The sequence below is a fragment of the Orcinus orca genome, chromosome 19, assembly GCF_937001465.1.
Source record: "Orcinus orca chromosome 19, mOrcOrc1.1, whole genome shotgun sequence".
NCBI classification, from domain to species: Eukaryota; Metazoa; Chordata; class Mammalia; order Artiodactyla; family Delphinidae; genus Orcinus; species Orcinus orca.
The window spans coordinates 42,873,522-42,886,576 of NC_064577.1; the positions used below are offsets into that span (position 1 = coordinate 42,873,522).

The window sequence follows — 13,055 nt, forward strand, 5'->3', positions numbered from 1 at the left end:
CGCCCCTTCACTCTGGGCCACAGAGCTCAGCAGCCCCTGCCCCAGCCCCCCACTCTCGGCATCTGACCAGCTCTCTGAATCCTACAGTGATGGGGCCTCTGGGACTGCAGTCCTCCACATGGGTCACAAGCCCCCAACCTCATCACCCAGAGGCCTAGGTTGTTCCCTCTCTCTTTTTTTTTTTTTTTTTTTTGCGGCACGCGGGCCTCTCATTGCTGTGGCCTCTCCCGCTGCAGAGCACAGGCTCCGGACACACAGGCCCAGCGGCCACGGCCCATGGGCCCAGCCGCTCCACGGCACGCAGGATCCTCCCGGACCGGGGCACGAACCCGCGTCCCCTGCATCGGCAGGCGGACTCCCAACCACTGCGCCACCAGGGAAGCCCCCTCCTCTCTGTTTAGATGCCCCCTGTTTCTTATGAATTCTAACCAGTCATTCTTAGCTTAAGATTAAGACCTACTGAGGCTAAGGCCAACCTTGTTTCTCCTGGGGAACCTGCAGATCCCCAGCCACAGGGATGCTGACCACAGGTCCGATGGAGGCCTGGGAATCTGCATTTCCTCCAGCTCCCCAGCTCTGATGCAGGACCTGTACTGTCTGGAGGGTTATCTTAGCGTTTCCAGAGCCTCCCAGATCATTCCATCTCTTACCCACTCCCTCACTTTCCACAGTCTCAGGACTCCACTCAGTGTGCTGCTGCGCTTTTCACCTTGCGTCCTGCAGTCCACACGGCGAGGAATAAAATGACCTCTTCCTTCCCAACTCCTGGGGCTCCCAGCAGGTTTCCCAGGGGGGCGAAGGATCACAGCCGGGAGCCTTCTGGGGGAGAGGGCCCTAAACTTCACCCTCCACCAGCACCTTTGAGAAGTGCTCAGAGCCGTCCCCCGGGGGAAGGGGGAGGGAGGGGAGGGTCCCAGGGGAGGGATCGCGCCCACTGACTCTGCGCCTGTGTCCCCGCAGCGGAGACCTCGCCGCTGGCCGGCCATGAAGTTCCGCAGCCACCTTAACCACTCCACCTACACAGAAGTTGAGCCCTCAGGCCACGAGAAGGAGGGCTTCGTGGAGGCCGAGCAGTGCTGAGAGCGCCAGGTCTCCCTTGGAAGGGTAGGAAGGAAGACCCGGGGACCTCAGCAAACGTGAGTCAAAGCAAAGCAGAGAAGTGACCTTCCTTGGCCTCCTCTGAACACACCCTGGCTGGGAAGATGAGCCCATGGTCTGTGGCGCCAGAGCTATAGTTTGGCCATCACACCCCAACTATTGAAGCAGGAGGCAGAAAAGCAACCACATTGAACTTTTAAGGAACAGTAACCTAATTTCAGCCTGCTTTGATGCCAGGGGTCTCCCCTTCTGAGTCTCTCAATGGTCCACTCTGTAGCTGCCTCAGAGGTCCCCTCCCACCTGGAGACGGCCAGATGCCCTGCTCCGGTCACCTAACGCCCCTGCATATGACACGCGAGAACCCAGCTCTAGACTGGGGCCGCTGTATTCCAGGGTCCATAGACTCAAGAGCTGGTCCTCAAGGCTATGGATGCAGCATAATTTGCCCCAGCTTCTGTGCTCTGGAAGTCTGAAGAAGGAGTTCTCTCCATCTGTTAAAACACAGGTGTGGCTGCTCCCAGCCCTTTTGGCAAGCCACTGAGCGGCATGCTGGCATCAGAAGAAAGCCAAAGGAGAGAAGAAAGAACTTGTGGGAAGATTGTATTTTTAGGCTTCACTACCCCAGCTTGACGTTTCTGCTGAGAACCAGTACTTCTGCAACAAACATGTATGTTGCCTGTGTTGCGGGCTTTATCCAACTGCAGCCCAGCCCGGGCCTGGCAAGCCGTGCTGTGCATGGCCGCATCTACCCTGCGGGCTCTTCATTCCAATGGCACGTTTGGTGTCCACTGTATTCACTGGCCTGGTCTTCTGTCAGTGCCAGTAAGTACCTCCAAAGGCAGGGCCTGCCTGATTAATATTTTTCCTCCTCTGAGCTGGAATTTTATAGCCATTAAAGAGAAACAAGGTGGAGAGAGGGCTTCTTGAAACATACCCAGCAGGGAGCTTCAGTTGAAAAGCAAAGCCTCCAGAGGGATTGGGATAGAGGAAGCTGGTGTGGGAAAGAGGGACTTTATACGTAAGACCTTGACCTGGAAAGTTGCTTGCATCTCCCCAGCTCTGCCGGAAGTTCTTGGGGCAGAGAGTTTAGGCTCCTAAACTTAACCTGCTTTTAAGGGAGTTCTGTCCCAGGGATGAGTTGGGGTTGCTTCTGAAGAGCATTTCAAGTGAAAACCTATAGTTCACCCTCATTCAAAGTAAAAAAACATCATCAGCAAATAAATATTAAATCACAGTCTCTACTTAGTCACATCCTTTTATGCATGTCACCGGGATGCTGCCAAAGAAAGAAGTTAGTTTAAATACAAGGCCTCCTGAGGCGGGGGTAGGGAGTCTGCCAATAACCAGGCACATCCAAACACTGGGCTGAAGGTTTTCCAGATGTTTCATGGTTTATCCTTGGTGAGGATGGTAACAATCAGAGTGGGAAACGTGCTAGACCTCGGCTATCTATATGTATTCTTCATAAACCAGGCAAAGGAATAGCTATGGTTTTGAGAAATCGTATCAGAATTTGTGAAAGTGAAAAGGTAATGCAGCAAAGAGAATAGGATTCTTTTCAAGCTTCTGAAGGACAGAAAGGTCTGAAACAGAGCTCTCTTAATGGGAAAATTGCAGCCTGGCACTGAAATACTCCAGGCTCCCAGCACTGCTGGCTGGCAGGAGGGTGATTTTTGCCCTTGCCGGACCAGCAGAGCATCTATGACTTTTGTGTGTCTAAAATGGCCAGTGGGGCAGTCCCCACTGTGGCCAAATGCAGTGCACAGCTCCACGGGTCCCACTCCCAAACTCCAGCACACTTCTTCCCAATGGGAGCCCTTCCGATTGTTCTGATTCCTGGAGGGGAAGAACACAAGAGTGAAGAAACGGGCGGTGATGTCTGAGGTCTCTGCCGGTAACACTGCAGGTAGAGTGAGAAAGCATGAGATAGCTCGGACCAGTCACAGCAAGCCTAGCTGGTGCCTGGGATGACAGTAGTGAGGGCAGTGGAGCTGTTTGGTAGCAGGTAGCCTGGTTTGTTAACAGCAACAAAGAACTAAAGATGTGTCCCTAAGAGAGGCCCCTGGACACTAAGAGTCCCTCAAGCCACAACAAAGTGCTCCTAGGAAACAGCCAGCAACTCGCAGAGTTAACACTGGTTCCCAGATATCCTTAGGATCTCTCACAAGATCAAGCATCTCTTAGACCCAGGAGTTTTACTCCAAGGTTTAGAGCGGGTTCTTTGGGTAACTATAGAGAGTGACTCACCTGCACAGTGAGTGACCAGAAGGAGACAGGGGTTTCATGGTCAACCAGCGAAGTGGTACTTCTGTGCTGTGCTGTGCACAACCACAGAGAGCTTGCAGACTTCTGGTCCCCTCCACCCCACAGGCAGATACAGTGACTGTGACAGGAAGCTTCAACCCCTTGAAACAGCTGTCTGTGTTGTACCCAGAACTCAGAAGCTCTCAGGGAGGCTCTGTTTTACACCAGAACTCTTAAGAGAGCCAACAAGAAAATGAGAAGAAGAAGAAGAATGCAGAGGCCAAATGTGAGAGGAGACCCCTGGATGAGGCTGTGAGCACAACTTAGTTCCCCTTTAATCAGCTGCCCCTAGATTTGTGGATCTGTCCAGTCAGGCCCCTGGGGTTTCTGATTCTAGAACATGGGTGCCTATAAGCCCAGCCACCAACCCCAGTACCCAGAAATGCCCCAGGAAGAGCAGATGGGGTTTTTCAAGCTTGACTAACTGGCCGTCTCCCTTCCGCCATAATTAGGTATCACCAGCCACTCACCCCAGCTGGCCCCTGACTCTGGAAACTGCCTCTTCAGGTCTTCAGGTCTCAGCCTGGAGCCTGAGGTTGAAAATTTTGTCCCTGTTAGAGGTTTTCGGTGGGCCTATGGAAACAATCTTTAAAATTTGTGTGTTTTGCCAGGGCTTGCCTGTGTCACGTGTTCTTGTATGTATGTATTTCGGTGTCTATCTATATTTATAGATAGATAGATAGATTATTGCTAAGAACATTGGATGAAGCTTGTAGCTGTGCTCAGCCTGTAGCTTGTTGTATTATATTAAGACAGTGGCAGAAGCTGCCAGCCAACCACACTATGGGAAAAGAAGAGTGTTCACCACCAGAGCTGATCACTTATTTCGTTGTGGGCAGAGCTAAGATTCTGTTCTCTGGGTACAGGAACAGATAAGAGATTTGCATGAAGCCCTGATCAGGGGCCACACCCAGACTCCCTACACCAGGTGGAGTCACAAATAAAACCAGCCTCTCTCTCTCACCATCTCCACCCTACCCCACCCCCAACGAAAAGTCACCTGAACTTACAGCACAATTCGAATGATCTGGGACCTGAGGGCACACTAGCTGTTCTAAATGCAATGTATTCCCATATTCAGCGTGAAAATTCCTTGCACGGATTTCAGTGTTAATAAAAGGCAACGTTCATTTACGACTTCTGCCGTGTGCAAAATTAAATGCAAAGGATTTTGTGTGACATTCTACAAATCCTCGCACAGACTTTAGTCCTGATGACTGCCAGCTTCTCTAAGGACTGAGCTAAGGAGCAGAGGAACAGCCTCCAGCAATCTGCCCACCAGGGGTGCTCTTCCCAAACTCCTGTCCCACCTCAAGAGAAACAGCCTGGAAAGAGACTTCAGCTATTTATTCGTGGTTTGTAAGTCCCCGGAAGTAAACCTCATGGGTTTCTAATCTACTATCTAGAAATACAGAATAACTGTGCTAAGCTGACACTGCCACATTTCTGGAGGCTTTGCATTTGAACCACTTTAGTAGCCTCGTCGTTTTTATTACTTTGCATATTTTGCTCACAAAACATGGTTAAGCAAACCAAAACAGAAAGAGGAAAAATTTGAACTTCTTACAGCCAAAATCAGCTATGCCAAATTTCAGGCTCCAAAAACAAGCCAATTTATAAATAAACATGCTGTGTTTGCCAAATAAAGAGGAATGTGTTGGAGAAGGCCATGTGGATTGGTGAGAAAGCCCCCCAGCTGCTCCACAGTGCGTCAGGAGGCGGAGCTGCAGCCCCAGCCCTGCCCCTGAGGAGCTGTGTGTTGTCGGCCAAGTCACCCCACTTCTCTGGGCCTCTGTGAAATCAGGGAGTGGAAGGACTTATTGATCTAAGGAGGGGATGTTTTCCTCTCCTTAGCAAATACGCTCATCTGTTTCTGTTTTGTTTGGTTTTTTCTAGTTCACAAGCAGCTCAGATGGAAGCATCCCTTTCGCTTCCATTATCTTGGTGAAGTGATCAACTTTGTTTGCCCGGGACTTCCCTGGCTCTAACACTGAGAGCCCTGTGTCCCAGGAAACCCCCTAGTCGAGAGCCCGCTTGGACAATTGGTTAGTCTATCCTTGGAGTCTATCCTGACCCCATTGGCTGAAGAGATGTTAACAAGCTCAAGTACTTGTAGAGCATCAGAGTCTTGGACTTACCTATTCAAAGTGTGGTCCACACAGGAATCCCCTGGGGGTCAGCTGGAAATGCAGAACTCAGGCCCACCCAACCCAGACCTACTGAGTCAGAATCTGCATTTGAGCAACTCCCCAGGTGACTGAAGTGAAACGCATGAACATTTGAGAAGCATTTCTAGGCAACAGTTTTACTGACATGATCACAGCCTGTCAGGTGGGGGGGGGCAGAATTATTCCCCCATTTCTCAGATGAGGAAACTGAGGCTCAGGTGGTTTACTTATTTATTCATTTGATCAATACTCATTAAGCACATACTGTGTGCCAGGCATCATTAAGTGACTTGCCCAAGGTCACATGGCTAGTGAGTAGCTGAGACAGTCCCCAAACCCAGGACTTTGGATTCCCATCCGGGGTTGTTCCCCGGGTACTGTGGGGTGACACCAGAACCACGTGGCCACAGTGTAACAGGGAAGCTGATTGTAGATTAAACAGAGCCCTTCCAGGCCTGTAGAGAGTCTCAAGAAGATGTAGAACAACGACGTCAAATACATACTCTAGGGACTTTCTTGGCGGTCAAGTGGTTAAGACTTGGTGCTTCCAAAGCAGTGGACACGGGTTCGATCCCTGGTTGGGGAATTAAGATCCTGCGTGCCATGCGGCACAGTATGTACTTTTGGGTCCTGAAACCATGAGCTTATCATCTATTTATTTACACAGCCCAAGAGCTTAAAAATATCCTCATTTTTACTGCTTCCTTCTCACCCGGATCCCCCACTCCAATGACCCTCCGACGTGAAGATTTGGAAACACTCTCCGTAAGGCTTTACAGAACACCAAGGCACCCCTCGGTGCTTATTTTCTTGAATGGACGGCAACTGATTACTTCATTTTTCCCATGGGGCTGGAGAGAAGGGAGATGGGGAGGGGAGGGAGAATCCTTACTTGAACTGCTAACACCAAAGAGAAATTCTTCTGGGGACGATTTTTCTGATGTTCATAAAACATTTTTACATTTGGTCCCTAGAGATAGCTAAATCATACCTACAGTTTTCCACAAAGCTAAAAGCATGGAAAAAGAAACATCTAAATAGAAGCCAATAAAATCTCATCATACACTCCCAGGCTTGGGTGAGAACCTTTCCTTCCAGCTTCAGTGTTTCCTCTTCAAATTTTTCTATTCAGAAACTGACTGTCACCACCGGGGGTTCAGATGGAGTAGCCAAAATGTATGTCTCATCGTGTCCAGCTGAGAAAGTCTGAAAAGCCTCAAAAAATAACAGATCCCCCCAAAATAAATAAATAAATAAATAAAAATAACAGATCCCATCTCTCCTCCACAGATCCGCCTTACACTCCCCTCAGTTTAGACCCCATTTTGAATACACAGTTTTGCTGCTCTCAACAAACTTGGACGCAGTGGGTCCAGTGCCTAATGGTGATTGTTTTGCCTTTACTCCCCTCTCCCAAGGAGCAGTAAGTAATTCCAAGAGCCTCCCTCAAGGTCAGAAGGGCAGCCTGCTCCAGGGCCCACAGTCTCCAGTGGCCAGAGCTGCAGACACCCCTCTCTGTTCCTTGGGTTTGCTTGGGTTGCACCCCACAGGCCTACAAGGCCTGTGCTTGCCCAGATTCAAGACCAAAGAAAGAGCCCGGAGTCAGCAACAGAGACATCAATGGTTTAATGGATGGGGGAGCTTACACGTCTGAAGCAGGGTCCTGGAGTGACACCCCACCACGTGCAGCAGACGGGCAGGCCATGGTGGCAGTCTTTGCTCCCAGGGGGAAGGAGTTGCCAGTTACAGGGAAATTGACATCAGGTGGGCTCATTAGTCACCAGGGAAACCAGTAGAAGGGCACGCCCCTCACTGCCCCTTTAACTAGAACAATCACTAGCTGGGGCCTGGGCCAAGTACCTAGGAAGGTCAGTCATGCGTGTAAGATATAGGCGAAGCATAGGCACTGGTCGGGCTGGGGATGTACAGAGAGCAAGAGAACAGCCATCTTAAGTGGTCCACCCATACAGGGCCCTTCTCCCCCAAGGCCTCTGTGCTCACAACTTTGGGCATTAGCAATGCTTACTTACAAAGGCCCCGATCTACTTATTTTTGTCCTCTGACATGATGATGATGGGGGCGTGGCAGCTCACATTTGCTAAGTGCTGACTGTGTTCCAGGCACTGTTTTATGAGAGTTATTTGTATTATCACCTATGGGGCAGATGCTACTGTTATCTCTACTTTACAGAGGAGGCCACTGAGGCTCAGAGCGAGAGGGAATTTGCTCAAGGTCACCAGCAAGGTCACTCAGGAAATGTAACTAGAACTCGGCAAAGGTAACTAGAAGTCAGATGGACTTTGGCCCTCAGCTTTTGTTCCTGAGGCCAAAGCGTGCCCACTCTCCTACCCTCAACACCTCGACCCGTCTTCTGTCAAAGGCACTATGGACCCTGTCTCCGTGGAAGACTCATTTCCCAGCCAGGAAGTGAAATTGGGTGGGAAGAGGCATCACTGACCTAGTTTCAAGTAGAAGTTTTAAATCTCTGAGGCCCCACAGATGGGGTGACCTCCAGTTCACTAGGCTTTAGCCCTGTAGGAATGAACCTTCTTGGGGGTGCTCCTCCCATCCTTTGGGCCACACATCTTAAGAGACTCTTACCGGATGTTTTCTCATCTGTAAGAGCCCAGTTTATGAGAATGGCTCTCTTGGGACTTCCCTGGTGGTCAGTGGGTAAGACTCCACGCTCCCTCTTGCTTGCTTCCTCTCCTTCACGAGGGGAGACTGTTGAAGTTCCCGGCAGCCCCAGAAGCAGGACAATGGGTCATTGGACATGGAAGCATTTCCCACTCACACAGGCCCCAGGGCTGGGTCTGCCAGTTTCTGGTTATTTGGGGGGAAAAGGCACACATTAACTCTCAGACCTCAGCACCCAAATATATGACTCATAGGCAGCCTGCTGCATAAAGAAAGGACACAAAATGAGGAAATGCAAAGTGTCAGAGACGTTTCTGGAACAAACTCCTTCCTGCCCAGGTCTTCCTAATCCAGATTTTCAATTTCTGGGAAAATCGCTTTCTGCAGTGGAAACCCCCTAGCAGAGTGGGAGGCATGGAAGGGTTCATGGCCCCGGGCGGGTCAGAATCAAGTACCAAAGGGCTACAAAGGAATATCCCCTTTTCTGTGTTTATGAAGATTTACTGAAAAGTCCCTTTGAGGAAGTCATTCTGCCTCTCAGAGCTCAGAGAAGCAGAAAAGCTCCCATGGGCCTTCTATAAGTTTTCTCCTAGTTCTTCTACTTGGAAGTGATGGTTGAAGATATATCCACCATGGTGATTTCTGTTAGTTCCATGAGTTCCTTCTTTTCAGGCTGTAGATTTGACAACCAGCAATTACAAGAACCTAAATGAGTACAGCTCTCACACCACTTGTATTTCCCTATGCTCTAATAAAACAAAGTTCCTCACCAGTTTGACATACAAGGGGCTCCCTCTCCCGCCTCCACTCTCACTCGTAATGAAAGGATCGCTCCTTTAGGGCTTTACAGCTCTCAAAACACTTTCACTTGTTCAAGTCATGCCACGGGGGGCGTCGGGACCTCCTGATGCCATTCCTCCCCCCAGCCCAATGCCAAACAAGATGCCGAGTTCAGTACTAGAATAACCATACTTTATATTGATAGATCTTCTTAGTGTTCAAAACACTTTCTCAATATGGTATCTCATCTGAGCATACTAGTTCTCCTTTGAGATTAACAGGGTGGAAACCTACATCTCATACTAAGGATAAAGGAAACTGAAGCTCAGAGCACTGAATGATTTTCCCAGGCCGCACTGCCTCGGACCAGGCGATCACATCAGAACTTCAACTCCACCCACCACTAATAATATACCAGTGACAGCGAAAGTTTATGGAGCATCTTTCGTAGTCCAAGCAGTACTAAGCATCTCATAGGCATTTCAGCCAGAAAGTGGAAAGGAAGGCAGTGACCTTCACTCACTGCTGGATTCCCAAGGACATCAATCAAAATGCACTTTTTAGGCATCAACCTGGGCCCAGCAAAGCAGGAGCTTTAGAAATACAGAATATAGGGAATTCCCTGGAGGTCCAGTTGTTAGGACTCGGTGCTCTCACTGCCAGGGGCCGGGGTTCAATACCTAGTCAGGGAGCTAAGATCCCACAAGCTGTGTGGTGCAGCCACAACAAAAAACAGAACATAGGAGATAGTTGCCTTTATGGTACTCATGGTAGAGTCAGTGAGACAAGATAAGATCCTTCCAGACAGAAAACAATACAATCTAATCCATATTTATGGCCTAAGTTGGTAAGCTGACTAAACTCTCAAAGTTACAGTAGCTCAAAGGAGAACTAAGATGGAAGATTTAGAGCTGCACTATTCAGTCTGGTAGCCACTAGCTACATGCTACTACTGAGCACTTAAAATGTAGCTGGTCCAAACTGAGATGTACTATAAATTCAATCTGCACTCTGGAATTTAAAAATTTAGTACCAAAAAAATTATTGTAAATATATCACATTAATAATTTTTAGGATTACACATTAACATTATAATGTTTTGTGTATGTTGGGTTAAATAAATTAGTAAAATTAATTTCACTTTTTAAATGTGACTACTAGAAAATTTTAAATTACATATGGGACATGCATTATATTCTCTTTTTTTAATTCAAGTATAGTTGATTTACAACATTCTGTTAGTTTCTGGTGTACAGCAAAGTGATTCAGTTATACATTATATATACATATTATTTTCCATTATAGGTTATTACAAGATATTGAATATAATGCTGTATAGTAAGGCCCTGTTTATCTATTTTATATATAGTAGTTTGTATCTGCTAATCCCAAACTCCAAATTTATCCCTCCCATAAGTTTGTTTTCTAGTCTGTGAGTCTGTTTCTGTTCTGTAACATTGTGTCATATTTTAGATTCCATATATAAGAGATATCATATGATATTCGTCTTTCTCTCTGACTTACTTCACTTAGTATGATCATCTCTAGGTCTATCCATGTTGCTGCAAACGGCATTATTTTATTCTTTTTATGGCTGAGTAGTATTCCATTGTGTGTGTATATCTATATACATACACACACACACACACACACACACACACACACACAATGGAATATATATATATATATATATACCACATCTTCTTTATCCACTTATCTAAATGTCAATGACACTTAGGTTCCGTGTCTTGGCTATTGTAAACAGTGCTGCTATAAACATTGAGGTGCCTGTATCTTTTTTTAAAATTAATTTATTTATCTTTTATTTATTTATTTTTGGCTGCATTGGGTCTTCGTTGCTGTGCGTGGGCTTTCTCTAGTTGCAGCTAGCAGGGGCTACTCTTCATTGTGGTGCGTGTGCTTCTCATTGAGGTAGCTTCTCTTGTTGCAGAGCACGGGTTCTAGGCACTTGGGCTTCAGTAGTTGTGGCACGTGGGCTCAGTAGTTGTGGCTCACAGGCTCTAGTGCAGGCTCAGTAGTTGTGGCGCACGGACTTAGTTGCTCCGCGGCATGTGGGATCTTCCCGGACTAGGGATCAAACCTGTGTCCCTTACATTGGCAGGTGGATCCTTAACCACTGTGCCACCACGGAAGTCCTGCCTGTATCTTTTTTTTTTTTTAATTTAATTAATTAATTTATTTATTTTTGGCTGTGTTGGGTCTTCGTTTCTGTGCAAGGGTTTTCTCTAGTTGCAGCGAGCGGGGGCCACTCTTCATTGCGGTGCGCGGGCCTCTCACTGTCGCGGCCTCTCTTGTTGCGGAGCACAGGCTCCAGACGTGCAGGCTCAGTAGTTGTGGCTCACGGGCCTAGTTGCTCCGTAGCATGTGGGACCTTCCCAGACCAGGGCTCGAACCCATGTCCCCTGCATTGGCAGGCGGACTCTCAACCACTGCACCACCAGGGAAGCCCTGTCCTGCCCTTTTATATGTTTGTAGGCAGCCAGCATTTCACAGGCTGTCCTGGGACTTGGGGTTCTGTCTACCTGGGCACATTTTCAGGCTCTGGCTGGCAAAGCAGCCCCATCAATTTTTGCAGAGGGACCTGCGCTGGAAGAAGAAAAGTGAGATCACAAGGAATTCATTAGCATCCCAAATTCTTCTTCTTCTTCTTCCCTCTCTGTGCCTACTCCCACCCCCCAACAACCCCAGCAATTTCTTTTCTTCCCTTTAGGGTAGCTGAGGGAAGCTGCCAAAGCCAGGACAGGAGCTTGCCGTTTCTTGTGTCTTTTCTAAAGACCCAGCATTCAGCCCTCACCCGATGAGAACCTGTCAGAGCAGCAGGCAGATGATTGTCCTTTCAGCGGATGGAGGCTCTACCATGAATGGACATTCAGGTGTTCGCTGCGTCTGTCGTCCCACATCAGGGAGGCGGTGCACACCAAGCAGGCAAGTTTTACCTGGGTCAGTCTGCAGGAAGTGCTGGGCCTCGAGGAGCGAGGAGGGGTGTAGCCAGGTTTGGGTTCCCTTCCCTGTGAAGCAGTGGGTAACCTGCTGGACCCTTTCCTGAGGTCTCTCCTTAGAGACCAGTGCAAACCAGCCCATCCTTTCAGCCTAGCTCAAGGAGGCCACCTCCACTAAGAGGATCCCAAACTCAAGGACAGAACTTAGGATGAACAGATTCCTCCTCATTTAATGGAGGAAAATCTTAATAACCATGTAGCCAACAATGGGGCATGCTGCCAGCAAGGTAATGAACTCCCCATTACTATAGGTATTCAAGCAGGCGCTACTTAGCTGCTTTCCAGGAATATTACAGAGAGAAGACCTGTCATGGGTGGGAGTTTAGCTACTCTGCCCTCCAAAGCCTTTTTACCTCTATGAGTTCTCATGAGGATAAGAGCATGAACTTGGAGTCATCCCAGGCCCAGGATTCAAGTCCTGGCCCTGCAATTAGATGGCCATGGGCAAGTCACTTAATGTCTTATTTAAAATAAATGATATAAGCATATTTTATTTTTCTGATCATGGTTGATCACTGTTTAAAAAAAAACAAACACAATTTATTGTGGACACTTTCCATTGAAATACATTTAGCTTTTTTGTTTTGTTTTGTTGTTTTTAATATTTATTTATTTAATTTATTTATTTGGCTGCACTGGGTCTTCGTTGCGGCACGCAGGATCTTCGTTGCGGCATGTGGGATCTTTAGTTGCAGCAGTTGCGGCATGCGGGATCTAATTTCTTTTTTTTTTTTTTCGGGATCTAATTTCTTGACCAGGGATCGAAGTTGGGCCCCCTGCTTTGGGAGCACAGAGTCTTAGCCACTGGATCAGCAGGGAAGTCCCACATTTAGTTTTTTTTTTTTTTTTTTGCGGTACGCGGCCTCTCACTGTTGTGGCCTCTCCCGTCGCGGAGCACAGGCTCCGGACGCGCAGGCCCAGCGGCCATGGCTCACGGGCCCAGCCGCTCCGCGGCATGTGGGATCTTCCCGGACCGGGGCACGAACCCGTGTCCCCTGCATTGGCAGGCGGACTCTCAACCACTGCGCCACCAGGGAAGCCCCCACAT

At 48.3% G+C, this 13,055-nt stretch overlaps 1 protein-coding gene across 1 annotated transcript in view; it reads left to right on the forward strand.

Moving 5' to 3' along the window:
• The window catches only part of PLXDC1 (plexin domain containing 1), a 65,282-nt gene extending 60,745 nt beyond the window's left edge, over positions 1-4,537 (forward strand). The window contains exon 14 of the mRNA XM_004282713.3: positions 961-4,537. Coding sequence (XP_004282761.1) covers positions 961-1,080 — 120 coding nt within the window. The 3' untranslated portion in view covers positions 1,081-4,537. The remainder of the gene's footprint in view (positions 1-960) is intronic.
• Positions 4,538-13,055: the final 8,518 nt, after the last annotated feature.